Genomic DNA, 17,677 nt, shown 5'->3' with positions numbered 1-17,677 from the left:
TACAAAAAACCACACATGGCATAGGGAAAAACAGAAAAATGCTCTCTATATAAAAAAGAAAACTTCAATTCTTACAATTTGACCACAAATCTAGAAAAGAAAATGAGAAATGACACAAATCCTTTGAATTTAAAAATAAGTAAAGAAAGGGGACTAATAAATTGTTGAGGCAACATAATAAAGAGCAGCAAAGATGCTGAGAGGTATGGCACATTAAAAACTCCAATAGTTTATTTCAAAAACTTTAAAAAGATATAACTAATAATTAAAATGTTTTAGAATTACAAATTATTGAAACTCAAAAAGGATTATATTACAACTAGCAAGGTTAGTTGTAATCTGATCTGTGTAGGTATAGGTCTAGGCCTGATGATGCTCCGATAAATACTGTTAAAAGTTAATTTTAACAATTTATTTTATTTTATGATTTTATGGAATCGAAGTTTATGGTTGTCAAACGAATAATACCTTTTTTCTCAAGTAAATAATTTTTGCCTGAACCTTCTCCCAAATCCCAACATGTGTTTTTACCTACTTTTTAAGAAATGCCTTTGTTGCCAGTTTAGCTTAAGTGCACTTAAAAATCCATTTTTCTCCTTAAGTTCACTTAAGTGTTGGCCCCATGACACACGTGCATCCCACATTTTTTACCCAACATTTCACCCCGAGTCCCACGAGAAAAAATCAGTATTCACTCCGTCGCCGCAAAAAGAAGTACCTACTCTCGCGCCCCCGAAACACAAGGTTTCTTTCACCAGTGAAGGAATTCACAAAGCTTAAAGTACCGAGAAAATAAGTTAGTCAAGAGCAAGTTGGCGCAAGCAATTCCTCTCTCTCTCACTCTCTTCCGTTTAAGTATTTGTCTAAAGTTCATATATGTATACCTAATTGTTACGATAAAGTAGTTTAAGTTATGTAAAAAGGTCTATAGTGAATAAGTGTGCGTAAAGGTGGAAAACTGAACTGAAAGTGAGTGCAACGTTGTGAGTGCAACAGTGGTTGTCAATAGCTGCACAAACCAAGGTGACGTTAGTGCTAATGCCGTTCCTGGTTCCTGCTAAGTTCCTGCTATTGGTCTTGTGATTCTGGAAGGCTGGTAACGTCAACTAATATTGTAAACCCTGTTAAATAACTAACTTCAACATTGTAAATCGTTCATTAGTCTATACCTGTAAATTATTACTAACCAAAAGGTACAATAAACCCTTATGTAATCGTAAATCACAACTGTGTAATTTATTGAACTGGACCTATGTCATCGAAGGGCTCGTCAATGCAGTAGCCGTTGCTCGAGCAGGTATAGGTAGGTTTTTAAGAAACCCTAATCTATATTCATGGTCCTTCGAGCCGGATCTTCCCAAGTTGTGATTTTACGATTCATCTAAGCAAAAACAAAACATACTTCTTGTGTAAAAAGTATATAATTGGTTCCGACATATGTGTCGGTGGTCCTTCGAGTAAACAGTATTTTAGTTAATTACTTACTAACAAACCTTTTAGTTATTTGTCCCTTGTTATTTTGTTATTTTTACTTGTTATAATTGTTATTTGGAAATAAGTAGCAACTCACTTTTTACTTTTTCTTTTAAATTGTTTATTGGTAATTAGTTTATTTTCTCTTAACAATTATTGTTTAAATTTAAAGAAAATCTATTCCCAAAAAATAAGCATCTGGTTGTCTCGTAATTTTTTGTGTTTATTCTGTAAGCCTAAAACTAAAAAGTAAAATGACTGAAGGAATAGAAATATCAGTAGAAGCGTTGGTTAAAAATCGCGGATATTTAAAGGCTAAAGTAACACGAATTGTTAATTGGTTTTTAGAAAATAATGATAGTATACATGACTTTTTAGAAATTCAGGTACGTGAAAGTATGTTAACCCACGCTTTTAAAGATTTTGAAGAGGTAGAAAGACAAATTGTAGTTTTAGATATAAGTAAAGTAGACAAGGATGATGTAGAAGACAAATACTTAACGTGTGTTGCTAAAATGCAACGTAAAATTTTAGAACTTTCCCCGCAAGCGCCAACTCAAGTAAGACATACAGTTCCCCAACACTCTCATTCCCCAAATGTTAGTTTGCCCCAAATTAGCATACCTCCATTTAACGGAGACATCACTAAATGGAACGCCTTTTTTCAACTTTTCTCTACCCTTATTCTAGATAATCAATCTCTCTCTGATATTCAAAGATTAATTTATTTAAAATCTTATTTAAGAGATGAACCCCTAAATTTGGTCGACAATTTACAATTGACCACTGACAACCTCCAAATTGCCCTAAATACCCTTAGACAAAGATATGATAATCAATTATCAATTATTTTTGCCCATATTAAAAATTTAGTTGACATTCCTATCCTAAATAAGGTATCCTCACACACACTTAGGGAATTTATAGTTTGCATAAAACAGAACTTTGATTCACTGAAAAATCAAAACATTCCAGTAGACCACTGGGATTTAATTTTAATTTATATTTTTTCTCAAAAATTAGACTTTGGCACAAGAAAGGCATATATATCCGAGAGAGGTTCTCAAATGCGCTCTTCCTCACATGTGGTCCCTAAGCTTGAAGAATTTCTAAGCTTTTTAGAAAAGCGTTGTTCGGTGTTAGAAGATCTCTCTGAAAGCCCTTCAACTAGAAATTATTCCCATGGACGTTCTTCTCAACACAACACTCCCTTTGTTAAAAAAATTTCACACTATGCTCATGGTGGGCAACGCCAAGGCAACCAAGTCATACCTCAAAACTCTCCTCAAAACTCTCGCTCACATTTTGTTGCAGGACAAAAGTGTCCCTTTTGTGAGCACCCTGATCACAAAATTTATACTTGTTTTAAATTTAAAGATCTTAGTTTAAAACAGAAACAGGATTTTGTTAATCATAAGAATCTATGTTTTAATTGTCTCGGTTCAAGGCATCAAGTAAAAAACTGTACATCTCAGAGGTGCCAGATTTGTCATATGAAACACCATTCTCTTTTGCATCCAATGGATGATGCAGCACAGCCCTTGCAAAGCAGAAATTCACATTGGAGGCCAAATCCTCAAACCCAAAATGAACGATCTCAAAATTTTAACAGAAATTCGCTTCTCATAAATAGCTCCCATTCTCGGAATCAAGGTTCAAGCCAAAGCTCCTCTCAGACTCAAGAACCACAAATCCCAAGCACAAGCAATGAAATGAACTCGAATCGCCCTCACGCTAATAAACCTGTGACTTTGTCAGTTTTCGCCACTGAAGATAATGAAGTTTTATTAGGTACTTCATTGATTCAAATACCCGACAAGAATGGTCATTTTATTATTGCAAAGGCAATATTAGATCCCGGGAGTACTATATCAATAGTAACCCAATCGCTGGTTCAAAGACTTGATCTCTCTCCTAAGACGCAGCCAATACAAATCTCTGGTATTGGCGGCAAAATTAAGCACTCTAATCACGCAATTTCCCTGAGAATTCATTCCTGTCACAATCACGATTACTTCCTGAATGTTAACTGCTGTGTATTAGACAAAATCACAGAAAAATCCCCTCACTTTAAAGTCAACAAATTTATGTTGAACCTTCCCAATAATACACCGCTTGCAGACCCCTACTTTGATACGCCTTCTACAATAGATTTATTGTTGGGAGCAGATGTATACTACCACATTCTTTCAGGCGAATACACCAAGGTTAACAAGGACTCTTTAACGTTGGTAGGTACCTACTTTGGCCACATTCTTTCAGGATTAATCCCCTCCCAAGCTCTCGTTCACAAAACCCCTTTGGCAAATTCTAAGAATTGCTTTTTAGTGCAATCATTAAATTCAGATTGCTCACTGGACTCATTAATTGAGAAATTTTGGTTACTAGAAAATGTTTCGCCCACTCACGAAAAACCCCTATCCCCTGAAGATTCTATGGTTGAACAGAATTTTCAAAATACCACGGTATTTAAAGATGGTCATTTTCAAGTCGACTTACCCCTTAAAAGGCCCCAAGAGTCACATCCGCTAGGAGAGTCATATTCATTAGCCAAGAAAAGGTTTCACCACTTAGAAAAGCGTTTTCAAAAATCTCCTGACCTTTTTCTTGAATACAAAAAATTTATCGGTGAATATATCTCACTCAATCATGCACGAATTATTCCCCTTTCCCTTAAAACTGAAAATAACAAAAATCGATACTTTCTGCCTCACCACTGTGTAATTCGTGAGGACAGTACAAGCACTAAACTTCGTGTAGTGTTTGACGGATCTATGAAAACGTCTTCTGGGCTACCACTCAATGACGTAATGCATAAAGGATATACAGTTCAACCTGAACTGTTTGATATTTTACTTAGGTTTCGAAGTTTTAAATTCGCTCTCACTTCTGATATCGAAAAAATGTATAGACAGGTGCGCGTTAACCCAAATCAAACTTACCTGCAAAATATTTTATGGCGCGACCATCCCTCTCAGCCAATGCAATGCATTGAATTACTCACCGTCACTTATGGCACGAACTGTGCCCCCTATTTGGCTACACGCACCCTGAATGAACTTGCCATTATTCATAAAGACGATTATCCTCTTGCGTCTCAAGCTATTTTATCTCAATGTTACGTGGACAATGTTCTCTGTGGGCAAGATACCTATGAAAATTTGGTAGAATTACATAGGCAGCTGTTGGAACTTTGCAAGATTGGAAATTTTCACTTACATAAATGGTGTTCAAATAGCAATTTATTTTTGTCCAAAACTTGTGATAATGGGTCCCAAGAAAGTTTCACCATAGAAACCGAGGAAATTTCAAATAAAGTCCTTGGTGTAGGCTGGAATCCCGACTCAGATGAGTTTTTTATCTCTTTACCTGACACTAGGTCCGAAAGCATAATTACTAAACGTATAGTTTTATCTAAAATTGCGCAAATGTACGACCCCTTAGGATTCATAGCTCCCATTGTTGTAAATGCTAAATTAATTATGCAAAACATTTGGAAAGAAAAAATTAATTGGGATGAACCCCTGAAAGAACCCATTTTAACCCAATGGACCACCTTTATTAAAGATCTTCCCCAACTAATGTGTTTAAAAATTCCACGTTTTTTCCTAGCTAATAATAATCCCAGTTCACTTCAAATTCATGGATTTTCAGATGCCAGCAGGAAGGCATATGGTGCGTGTGTGTATATAAGAGCCCTTTATCCTAACAAAAATGTCTCTTGTCAACTTATTACTGCCAAAAGTAGAGTAGCCCCGATAAGAGAAATTACAATTCCCCGCATGGAACTCTGTGGAGCACTTTTACTTTCCAATTTAGTCACTCGTGTGTGTTCCATATTAAAAGAAAGATTTTCAGTTGACAACATTAATCTTTGGACTGACTCTGAGATTGTACTTGCTTGGTTAAATGCCCACCCTTCTCGTTTCAATGTGTTTGTAGCAAACCGCATTTCTCAAATTCAGGTTTTATCCCAAGACTGCAAATGGCGTCATATTCCAACTGCGGATAATCCAGCTGATCATCTTTCTCGCGGATTTACCGCAGACCAGATTCTCACCTCTACGCTTTGGTGGAACGGCCCAAAGTTCTTACTGGACCCGAATTTAAATTTAAAAATGTATGAAAAGGGACCTTGCTCCACTGAAGAAGAAGCAAGAAAAGCAAAAACGGTCTTGCTTGTTAACTCCGAAGATTTCTGGATAACACTTTTTAATCGGTTTTCTAACTTCTCGCGATTGCAACGAACTATTGCATTTATACATAGATTTGTAAATAATTGTAAAGGTAATGGTAAAAAATTTTATGGTGCTTTAGCTGTAACTGAATTAAAGGCTGCAGAAATTTTTATAGTAAAGCAAGTTCAACACCAAACGTTTTCAAAGGAAATCAGTGAACTAAAGTCAGAAGAAAGAAAAATTTCAAACAAGCAAGTCCTTAGGTTAAACCCCTTTATCGATACCTCCAATCTCATAAGGGTTGGAGGCAGATTATCCCAAGCACCCATATCATTTGATCAAAAATTTCCAATTTTATTGCCCTCAAAAAACCATGTTGTTGGACTCTTGCTGAAAAAAGAACACATTAGGTTAGGACATGCTGGTCCTCAAACGATATTGTCAAATATTCGTCTTAAATACTGGCCGCTAAATGGATTAAGAGAAATAAAAAAGATCTCTATAAACTGTTTACAATGCTATAAATTTAAGCTTAAAACAGGAGAACAAATTATGGCAGATCTCCCTAAATCCAGAGTTGTCCCTTCTAGACCGTTTTTAACAACAGGTGTCGATTTTGGAGGACCATTTATTATTAAATCGTCATCTCTTCGACGCGCCAAAATTGAAAAGGCGTATATCGCTTTATTTGTATGCATGGTCACTAAAGCTGTTCATTTGGAGCTAGTATCAAGTCTCTCTTCACAAGCATTTTTAGCATGCTTTAAACGTTTTATTTCAAGACGTGGATGCCCGGCAACAATTTTTAGTGACAATGGTACAAATTTCTCTGGTGCCAGCAATCAAATTAAAGAAGTTTATGACACGCTTAAGTCACAACAGACACAAGAGCAATTGACTGCATTTTTCTCATGCCATGAAATACAGTGGCAATTTATACCTCCTTTCTCTCCTCACTGGGGTGGTCTTTGGGAGGCAGCTATAAAAAGTACTAAACATCACTTACGAAGATTAATTGGAAACCAGAATTTAACCTTTGAAGATTTTTCCACTATTTTAGCACAAATTGAGGCTATTTTAAACTCCAGGCCACTTCTTCCCCTATCAGCTGATCCACTGGACTTAACTTGTCTTACCCCTGGACATTTTTTAGTTGGAAGTCCTCTCGTTTCGTACCCTGAGCCCAATGTCTCGTCAATTCCTGAAAACCGCTTAGATCGTTGGCAAAGGTTAAGTCAGATTCAACAATTCTTTTGGACTAGATGGACCAAAGAGTATCTCAACAATCTTCAGAATAGGCCTAAATGGATGTCCCCAGTCCCCAATATTGAAACAAATGACCTTGTTCTTCTTAAAGATGAGAACACCAAACCTCTTGATTGGCCGTTGGCCAGAGTAGTAGACACTTTACCTAATAAAGATGGTAAAATACGCTTGGTAAAAATTAGGACTAAAAATGGAATATTTACTAGAAATATAACCAAATTATGCCCGTTGCCCAAATCTGATAGTAACTTAGTTTAACCATAGTATTTCTTGATAAGTTTTGTCTATAAGTTATAATGTATAATGTTTGTTGAAGGCAAAGCCTTCAAAAGGGGGGAGTATGTTAAAAGTTAATTTTAACAATTTATTTTATTTTATGATTTTATGGAATCGAAGTTTATGGTTGTCAAACGAATAATACCTTTTTTCTCAAGTAAATAATTTTTGCCTGAACCTTCTCCCAAATCCCAACATGTGTTTTTACCTACTTTTTAAGAAATGCCTTTGTTGCCAGTTTAGCTTAAGTGCACTTAAAAATCCATTTTTCTCCTTAAGTTCACTTAAGTGTTGGCCCCATGACACACGTGCATCCCACATTTTTTACCCAACATTTCACCCCGAGTCCCACGAGAAAAAATCAGTATTCACTCCGTCGCCGCAAAAAGAAGTACCTACTCTCGCGCCCCCGAAACACAAGGTTTCTTTCACCAGTGAAGGAATTCACAAAGCTTAAAGTACCGAGAAAATAAGTTAGTCAAGAGCAAGTTGGCGCAAGCAATTCCTCTCTCTCTCACTCTCTTCCGTTTAAGTATTTGTCTAAAGTTCATATATGTATACCTAATTGTTACGATAAAGTAGTTTAAGTTATGTAAAAAGGTCTATAGTGAATAAGTGTGCGTAAAGGTGGAAAACTGAACTGAAAGTGAGTGCAACGTTGTGAGTGCAACAGTGGTTGTCAATAGCTGCACAAACCAAGGTGACGTTAGTGCTAATGCCGTTCCTGGTTCCTGCTAAGTTCCTGCTATTGGTCTTGTGATTCTGGAAGGCTGGTAACGTCAACTAATATTGTAAACCCTGTTAAATAACTAACTTCAACATTGTAAATCGTTCATTAGTCTATACCTGTAAATTATTACTAACCAAAAGGTACAATAAACCCTTATGTAATCGTAAATCACAACTGTGTAATTTATTGAACTGGACCTATGTCATCGAAGGGCTCGTCAATGCAGTAGCCGTTGCTCGAGCAGGTATAGGTAGGTTTTTAAGAAACCCTAATCTATATTCAAATACGAAACACGTGTAGCCTTTAAATATATATGTTTAAGGAGACTCTGATTTGGAGTTTTCAGTTTTGTTTTGCTAAATATTCAATTTGGAATCAAAAATCAGCAGCAAGCTGCAGGATTTTTTAAGCAAAAATTGTCTACTGAAGGACATGTGCAAGACTTTCTTGATCATGCATAACTTAATTATATTTGAATCACTTTTTTTGCAAGGGTTGTGCAAGATAATGGTGTGACATTATTTTTCTATATCGACTATAATTTTTTTTTCTAAAGCATTTTTTATATAGAAGCTTTTTTAACCCTATAATCATATAAGAGAGTAGATATAAATATGGAAAGTTCTTATTAATATGAGGCTTCTTAGTTATCAGAAAATAGATTTTCTTTAATAAAAGTGAAAATTTCCTGCTGAAGAAGGTGTCCTCGGTCATGCATAACTTAATTGCATGTAAGTTACTTCTGTTTTATTTTTGCAAAGTTCTATGCAAGATAATTATGTTCACTATTTTTGTAAACAAGTTATTTTTTGACATTTTTTATGTTAATAATTCATAATATAACAACTTTAAATAAGCTTAAACGTACTGGGAATGATAAAGCTTTTTTTATAATTTTTACTGCCAAGTTGTAGATTTTTTCTACTTTTCTTTTATTATTTTGACTCGAAAAAAATGCATTTATTATTAGATCGAGTAACTCTTAAAATTTCCTTATGGTGAACGATTTAAATAAAACAAAATGTTTACTTTTTTTCAAAACGAAATTTTATTTGTATATCTGGTAATTGTGAAGAATTATTTTGTTACATTGCTATATTTGTTTAATTTCTACAATTGCTTATTATCAAAAGAGTCAAATATATTTTAAAAAGTCTAAGGTTTTTTTAAAGTCAAACTAAAAATCCAAAATTAAAATATTAAAAAAAAAAACGTGAAAAAGTCAAAATAAAACAGAAATGAAATTACCATAATATACTGTCGTAAGCTAGGGATAACTTATTTGTATTTAAATTACATGTTATATATAGGGTATATATAATTATAAGAAAATATTATTATAAGCTCATAATATTTTATTTTGTTTGATTTTTCTTTATTTTTTTCATTTAAAAATTATTATATTAACAAGTACACGAGTCAAAAATCAAAACTATATAAAGCATTAGTTTTTCCCCTTTGACATTAAAATCCATAAATAAAATAGACAAACAGTCCAAACTAAATTAGAAAAAAAAATAAAAAAGAAAATAGTCAGTAAAAAAATAATTTTTATATACAAATTATTACATTATCAAACATATTAATATATTAACAAGTATACGAGTCAAGGATCAAAATTATATAAACCGTACGTGTTTTACCTTTAAACTAAAAATTCATAATTGAAATAGTCAAACTATTGAAATTAAATTAGAAAAACAAATAAGACAGGAAATGAGTAACGTAAATTAGAACAATAAAAAGCAAATATTTGTTAGAAAAAAAATGTTTGACTTATTGAATAAGCACATTTATTTCTTCTCTTTAATTGTTATTCTTTTTCTTAATTCTCTTTATCACCTTTCTTTATCTTTTCCACTTTTTTAACTGATTTCTCTAAAAAAGATCCACATTTTAATAAATATAACATAGCTTTTTTATATGAAGTTGGATAAAAAAAAATAATATTATTAGCATACAAACTTATATAAATCGAGAAAAAAATTTAATATTAAGCTCAAAAATGTACAAGTGAATTTCCTTACATTCTCCTGTCTTACTTTTAATATATATTGTTATACCTATAAGTTTTAGTTAGAAGTTCTATATCCTTCAAATGCCTTTACTATCCATTCTGAGTACTCAATTACGAGCACGTTCAATAGTAATCTAATGCTGCAATAAAAATTGTACTACGAGGCTTAAAGAAACTATTGGCGATTTTTAAAACGTATGGTCCACTAGGTGATTTATGATTAAAAATAAATGTAAATTCCAGCACCCTCACATGTCAAATTAGAAACAAAAAACCGATCGTGTCCAAAAAAGCCCATCAGGCTCGAACTTTAATCTCATTTATTCAGGCAAAGCTAATGTTGGCTGTCATGTCAGACGCGAGACCAGAAAGAAAATGACAAATCGGTTTTTAGTTCCAGCGTGGGTACCAGCGATGGGCAATGAAATATTAAGACGAAGGACCTAGAAAAAATATTTTTACATGTCTCGCAAGACAAGATTGATTGAGGATGATTATAATATGCATGTTTATAGATCTTTTTTCTGTTGTTAGGACAAATAGGGGGAATAAAACTTTCACGATAATAAAGTTAAAGAAATATGGGTGCCAGGTACAATTAAATTATGCATTTGAAAAAAAGCTATCAAGTGGACAACGTTTATGCTTCACTGGGACACAAAAAAGAGCCCGAGAGACAATAAAACCTGAAAAACAATTAAAGATTTGGTCGAATAATTCCGTAAAAAGCTCGAGCTCTCTGCGATTTGTGCCGTTTGATTTTGTTCGTCTCTGAAGCGCTCTGGACGTTTTTACTTTCCAATAATTAAGACGATGAACATTAAAGTTGACAGAATTGAATTGTTCGCCTCGCTTTAATTGATTTTACAGGTAAGAGCGGCGTGAAAGTATAATAAATTTTTTAAAATAACTTTTCGTAAAATACTAAGAGGATTTCCCATAACTAATACGATTTCGGGCGTGAAAAGTGGATCAATGTCACATTCAAAGGTTAAACGAATGTCTCGTTTTATATTCAATACACCCGCCTAGCGCGTATAAAAAAAAAACTTATAAAAAGGAATTAAAAATTCAGCAGCAATAAGGGGGTTGAATGTAAATTAAACCTTAACAAAGTTTCAAGGAATTATGGGAAGTTTTAATATTGCCTCGTTATCTTTATGGAATACTAATTTTAATCTGTGTCTTCTTGTTTATTTATTAAGTTTGTAATATATTTTTTAAAAGTTCAGCTTTAGAAGTGAGAGTTTTTGAGGAACGACTTTATAAAGGTTTTATCTTTTTTTCGGTAATAAATGCTAAGTGAGTTTCCTTTGAACTGAACTTCCTAAGGCTATTTCAAGATACAAAGACATTTTTTATTAATATAAAGCAATAAGATTTTTTTTAAAGAGTTTTAAGAGTGACATTTCTTTTATTTTATAAATTGATTTAAATCACAGTTTCTATTGTAATTTTTTTTACTGGTATATAAAAGGTTATTAATACGTAGATTAAAGCTTGAAAAATAGCGTCAATAAAAGGCAAAAATTTTAATTGGAAATTAATTAAAAATAACTCTTTTCTGTATACTGTTTAATTTTTGTATATATTTCAGTCTAGTTTATTAACTTCAATTTTAGAAGTTTGATAACATTGGTATATAGTAAGGTAAATAATTCACTAGATTATTCTTGGTGCTCCAACTATGTGAACTTCTAAATGAATTTAATTTTTTTTTTTTTTTTATATAATTACTTTTTATTAAATTCAATATGTTTTATTAGCAATTATAAAACAAGTTACTGATCTTTATAAAATTATTATTATAAAAAGAATAAACTATTTTCTTAATAGAATTTGTATAAGATATAATAGAGATTGGATATGATTTGTGTAAGGCCTTTTCAAAAATTATTAAATGTTTTTTTGTTATTTACTCTTAATAACTTCATTATGTCATTATGATTATGTATATTATAGGAGCAGTTACAGCTTATAACCACTTAAGCTCCTGAACTAGGTTATCACCAATTGATTCGGTAATACCACAGGCTTTAATAATAGAATTGATTTATATACTATTAAGTTATGCATTCATTTGCGCACTTGCACTTTATTTTTAGGAAACTAGGATCTAAAAATTTTTTTATATGGTCTCATGAAAATTTAATGATTATGCTTTTTGTCCTTGGCAATTTATGATAAAAATAAATATGCAGTAGCAAACGTAGTAAATATACGTTCTATTAAACGTCTTGTATCAATAATTATATGTTTCATGATAAAATATTTATTAATTTAATTCTTAATAAAGAAGGTTTTATATTAAAACTTATTATTATAATTTAATTATTTGTAATTAACTTTTTTTCGCAATTTTTATAATATTGGCATTATTAAAAATAAGGAGATGTGAGTCATGTTATATTAAGTGATTTAAATATTGTAATAAATACATTTATTTTATCTTACCTAAATCCAATTTTTCATTTTATTGTGAGCTATTATGGCAACTCTTCTTATTCTATAATTACGTTTATATAGAGAAATTTAGACTCGTTATTTAATAATAATTAGCAAATACAAATAACAATTATACACCTGTTAGTAATTGCATATACTCAAAAGTTTTCTAATTTTATTAAAAGCCAGTTTATTTATTAATGAACTCTTTAATATTTATTCCCACCTTCAAAATTTATTATTTATGATTAGCTTTAAATATTTATAATTTTATGAACAAATTCTTTTTTATAATGGCAATGACTAGAGCTTACAACTATATAACGAGCCCTATTTATTTATTTATTTAATAAAACCATTAGCCCTAATAATTTTAACTATAATGAGTAAATCATTTACTATTAAGTTATGCATGAAGTTGCTCACTTATACTTTAGTTCTATAGAACTACGATCTAAATTTTTTATAGTCTCATAAAAATTTTATTATACTATGAATATTATAAATAAGTAGTCAATAACAAAGTTAAAAATATACGTTTTATTAAACATGTTTAAACGTTTCGAACTATTATCGTAATTATACAAGTAACGTAAATTTTAAACTTTTTTTTTAGATATTATCATTAATTTATCTTAGCTAAATTAACTCTTATTTATTATATTAAACTAACTTATCTCATCCCTATAGAAAGAAACCTATTTGTTTTGTTTTTTAATTAAATTTTTATTAACGATAAGTTATAATAGTTTGTTTATTGGTAATAATTGCACATACAGACATAGAGACTTTATTAATTTTATTAAAAGTTAGAGAACTATTTTCTTTGTTCTTTATTTACTAGCATTTCACTATTTACTCTCACTTTATAGTATATAAGATATAAATATTTAAAACAATTTAGAAATAATTATATTTTTATTTTTAAATAGCAACATCTACAGCTTACAACCATGTAATTAACCCTAATTTACATTAATATTTCTTATTATAATTATAAAAATTACAAATCATTTACTATTATGTTACGAATAAATTAATCACTTTTACTTTATTTAGAAAAAGAAATTTTATTTTTCTGCAATATTGTGATGGTCAAATTGTTTAGAAAAATATAAAAAGTATTAAAAAAATTAAAGGGTAAATAAAAAACAATGTAATATAACTTTCAAAGAAACCTCCCTATATTTTAAGTCTTTAATAAAACAGTCTGGTTTAACCCATCTATTTATAAGAAAAAAGTTTTAATAAACACCTTTATTTTATGTAAACCAGAATTATATTATAGTTGTATTATAGTTTATTATATATTTTATATTATAGTTATATTACTTGATTTATTCAATCTTTAACATTTGTATTTAAGAACTCTATTAATGTATGCACAAAACCATAAACTCATTGTATCTTTTAACTGTCAAGTGTTAAATGTCAATTTTTGTCAAGAATTAATTTTCGTATTATAAAAATTTATATTTATATTTTTAAATGGCAGCAACCTTAGCTTAAAACCATTAAAATATTTTCAACTTACATTCTTATTAAATTAAATATTTAAATCACTAGTTCTATTATTGATAATATTATAATTAATAATATTACTTAAGCATATACGATTAAGTTATGCCTAAAATTTACCAGTTTTCCTTTATTTGTAGTATTTTCAAATAATGTGGTTGTTAAATAGTTTGGAAAAAATAAAATTTTATTTTGAAAGAAATGAGTCGATTATTAAAAGACGAGATATAATTTATAAAAAAATCAAAATTTTATAGAAAATATAGTGTAATGACAAAATTATGAAATTTCGTTATGCAAAGTTTTCTTTTCTAAGGATAAAATTTTCTTTAATATTTTACTCTGCACCAACAAGCTGCTTTTATTCTGCAATTTTTAAGCATGTTCTAATTAATTGTTTTATTGTTCATTTAGATCATTTTATTCGAAAAACTAATATACGCAAAAATGCATTTGAAATTCTATTAAGTAATGCATAAACCCATAAATTCATTATTTAATTTCTTGACAATAATTCTTAAATGATTTTCGCCAAAAATTATTTTGCGTACATAATGTATGACAATTTTAAAAATATTTGAATGAAATTTATTAATATTTTCGAATGGCAGCAACTGTAGCTTACCACCATATTATAATTAACTCCAAGTTACATGACTATTTATTTATCCCTTTAAACCACAAGTTTTAATAATATTAATATTGCAAATAATGAAAAGTAAATCATATACTATTAAGTTATGCATAGAATTTACTACTTGTACTTTATTCGCAGTATAACATTCTTCTATTCTCAATTAGTGTAATTGTCAAATAGCTTAGAAAAAAACAAATTTTACTTTTATAGAAAAGAGATGATTATTCAATACACACAAGATAATAAAACTTTTAAGAAAGCCTTCCTTAGTTTTACGTCTTTAATAAATTGTCTATATTCGATTATCTGTTTAATAGATTAAAAATTTGAATAAATACTTTTATTTTATGTAAACCCGAATGTTATGGAAAAAGAATGTTAAAATAATAAAATGTTATTATGCAGAGTTTCTTTTCCAAAAAGGGTTAAACTTCATTCAACGTATTTCTCTGCACTAAGACACTGCTTTTATTCCACAAGTCTTAGAATTATTATACGCAAAAATGTAATTCAAATGCTATTAAGTTATGCATGAACCAATATCGTTATTTCATCATTTTTAAATGATTTTTTTCAATAATTTACAAGTACAGTCATATTCAAATCTATACACTGTTAACTGTGATTTCATAGGTACTTACCAAAAAAGTCCTAAGAAAACTAAAACCCACACTAATAAATCCTCATATCCAACTCACAGTTCACCAAATTTCAAAGAAAACGTCCCCAAACCAAAATAAAAAAAACTTTCTCACAACTGATGAAAATTCGAAAATCGCGCGTATATCCACAACCCGAATACGTTGCGGTACGTGAAACGGAGAGAAATCGAACCGTCGCGATCTCCTCGACTCTAAACGCTGAACTGAAAGCTCAAGCTCGCACAGCACACAGGCGGAGAGCTTGCGAGATGTGCTTTGCCCCCTCTCCCTATTACTCTTTACACCGGGCGCTTTTTGAATGATTTGTATTTTACCTAGGAGATTTTTCAAGCTTGGCGATCGCTACTGTGCGTGGAGTGCGAGCTTTTGATGGCTCGAGTGTTTTGGATTTTATTGCCGGTATTAGATTTTATATTTCATCAGTCTGAAGGTGTGTTTTAAAATGGGTATTAAAATTCGTGCAAGTCTAAGTAAACATGCTGCATGATCATAAGAAAGGCTTGTGGGAATTTATGGCTTGGATATTTGGGCGCTTCATTTACTTTGATCATTTGACTTTATTAGCCAGACAAATTTCAAAAGAGAAAACGCTTAAGAAAGGGCTTAAAAATGTCACTTGTTGGCAGCAAACGAATTTTTACTATTGCTCTTAAAATAAAGATATGGGCAAAAGTATATATCAAAATTGGAAAAAATCGAGGTTTAAGACTCTATGAAGTATAGACAGTAATTTTTTGTTTTTTGCAGGCAGGAGTGATTTCTTTGCTTTCATCTTTCTTGCTTTGCGTAACTTTTTAAAATTTAAGAATTTATTGTTAAATATTTTTATTTTCTATTTGCCCACTTCTAATATCTTTATTATTTATAATTAAATATAAGAGCTTATAACCACTTAAACTCCTGAACAAGGTTATCACTAATTGATTTATTAATACCACAGGAAATATTAATAGTATTGAATCATATAATATTAACCTATGCATTAACTTGCGCAATTATATTTTATTTTAGGAAACTAGGATCTAAAAAGTTTTTCTATGGTCTCATAAAATATTTATGATAATGCTTTTTAACTTTGACGATTTAATTGAAGAGGACTATTATGAATATACAGTAAAAATGTGTTTTAATAAAAATATTGAAACAATAAAATGTTCCATATTAAGGATTTCAAAATATCACCAGTTTGAAGAAAACAATTATATTCTCTTGCATTCAAATTAAAAAAAAATAGAAAGATGTTGGCAAACGAGTCGTTATAAATACTGGAAAAAAACAAGTTTGAACTTTTTATAGTGGATAGATAGTAATTTTGCGTTTTTTGGAAGCAAGGGTAATTTCTTTGCCTTTACCTTTCTTGCTTTGCCTAATTTTTTAAGCTTAGATAATTTATTGTGCAACATTTTTATTTCCTACGTATTTACCTGTAATATCTTCATCATTTGTAATTAAATATAAGAACAATTACAGCTAAGCACCAGTTAAACTTCTTAACTATTTTTTCATTAATTGATATTATTAAAATAATAGGGATTAATAATAGTGTTTACTATTAAGTTATGCATTAAGTTATGCACTTTTACTTTATTTTTAGCAAACTAGGATCAAAAAAGCTTTTTCTTTGTTCTCATAAAAAATTAATGATAATGCTTTTTAACGTGAATTAATTGCCGTGACCTCTGTTTATGTTTTCTTAATTTTTGCTTTTGTTGGATATAGGTCAAAAACACTACAATACCTAATAATTGTACTTTAGATGATCAAACATATATTTTATCGACATTTCGATCTTTGCGAGATCATTCTTAGGACTCACAATTAAAATTATTCAACCAATTTTATACAATTAAAGTCACATTGAATGAAATAAAGTATTTTGAAAAATAATAAACCTTCCAGATTTAAATGCCAAAAAGTCACAATAGATAACATTATGAACATTCTAACAAAACAAAATAATTAGATAAATATATCTGGGGATCATAGTGTTGGATCTTAGGCTATGTACAAGATGTTCTTAGTTTTTTCCTTTTTTAATTTTTTTTTACATTTATGTTGCTAATTAAGTTGAAATAAGCTTAGATTATCCACGTCCTGTTTTCTATAAATATTACTTGGGTGTTTTTTAATTTTAATCATTTCACGTAAAAGTCTTTTTTATAATTGTCTAGATGGAATTTTTTTTTTTCAAAATCAAATGGATGTTGAAGCTTTTCAAAGTGATCGGTAATAGCGGTTTTTGAATTACTTTTCAAATTCTGTAATAAGAAGAACATGAGGTTTTGTACTTCTTTTATGTTCAGAAACTCTAGTTCTTAAATATCTTGACGCTTGACCGATGTAAATCATCGCATTCGCTACATGGAATTTTATAGATGGCATTACTTTCTAAGTCATTTGGTGTCTTTGTTTTTAATTTTGAAAAGAACCGTTTGGTAGTGTTTTTATTCCTAAAAGCAATGTTATATGAATGAA

The 17,677-nt window shown here is 30.3% G+C and overlaps 2 protein-coding genes across 2 annotated transcripts in view; one reads left to right on the top strand and one right to left on the bottom strand.

Annotated features, from left to right (window-relative positions):
- Positions 1-15,417, bottom strand: part of LOC126740248 (MOXD1 homolog 2) — a 137,758-nt gene extending 122,341 nt beyond the window's left edge. Inside the window, exon 1 of the mRNA XM_050446186.1 lies at positions 15,182-15,417. The gene's annotated coding sequence lies outside the window, so the exon portion shown is untranslated. The remainder of the gene's footprint in view (positions 1-15,181) is intronic.
- LOC126740721 (uncharacterized) lies at positions 1,728-7,175 on the top strand. Its single transcript, XM_050446854.1, has 2 exons — positions 1,728-6,075; positions 6,193-7,175. The coding sequence occupies exons 1-2, from the start codon at positions 1,728-1,730 to the stop codon at positions 7,173-7,175; spliced, it is 5,331 nt and encodes a 1,776-aa protein (XP_050302811.1).
- Positions 15,418-17,677: the final 2,260 nt, after the last annotated feature.

This window comes from Anthonomus grandis, chromosome 9, assembly GCF_022605725.1.
Source record: "Anthonomus grandis grandis chromosome 9, icAntGran1.3, whole genome shotgun sequence".
NCBI lineage: Eukaryota > Metazoa > Arthropoda > Insecta > Coleoptera > Curculionidae > Anthonomus > Anthonomus grandis.
Note: the sequence above shows the minus strand (reverse complement) of the source record. Positions and strands in the feature narration are given on the sequence as shown.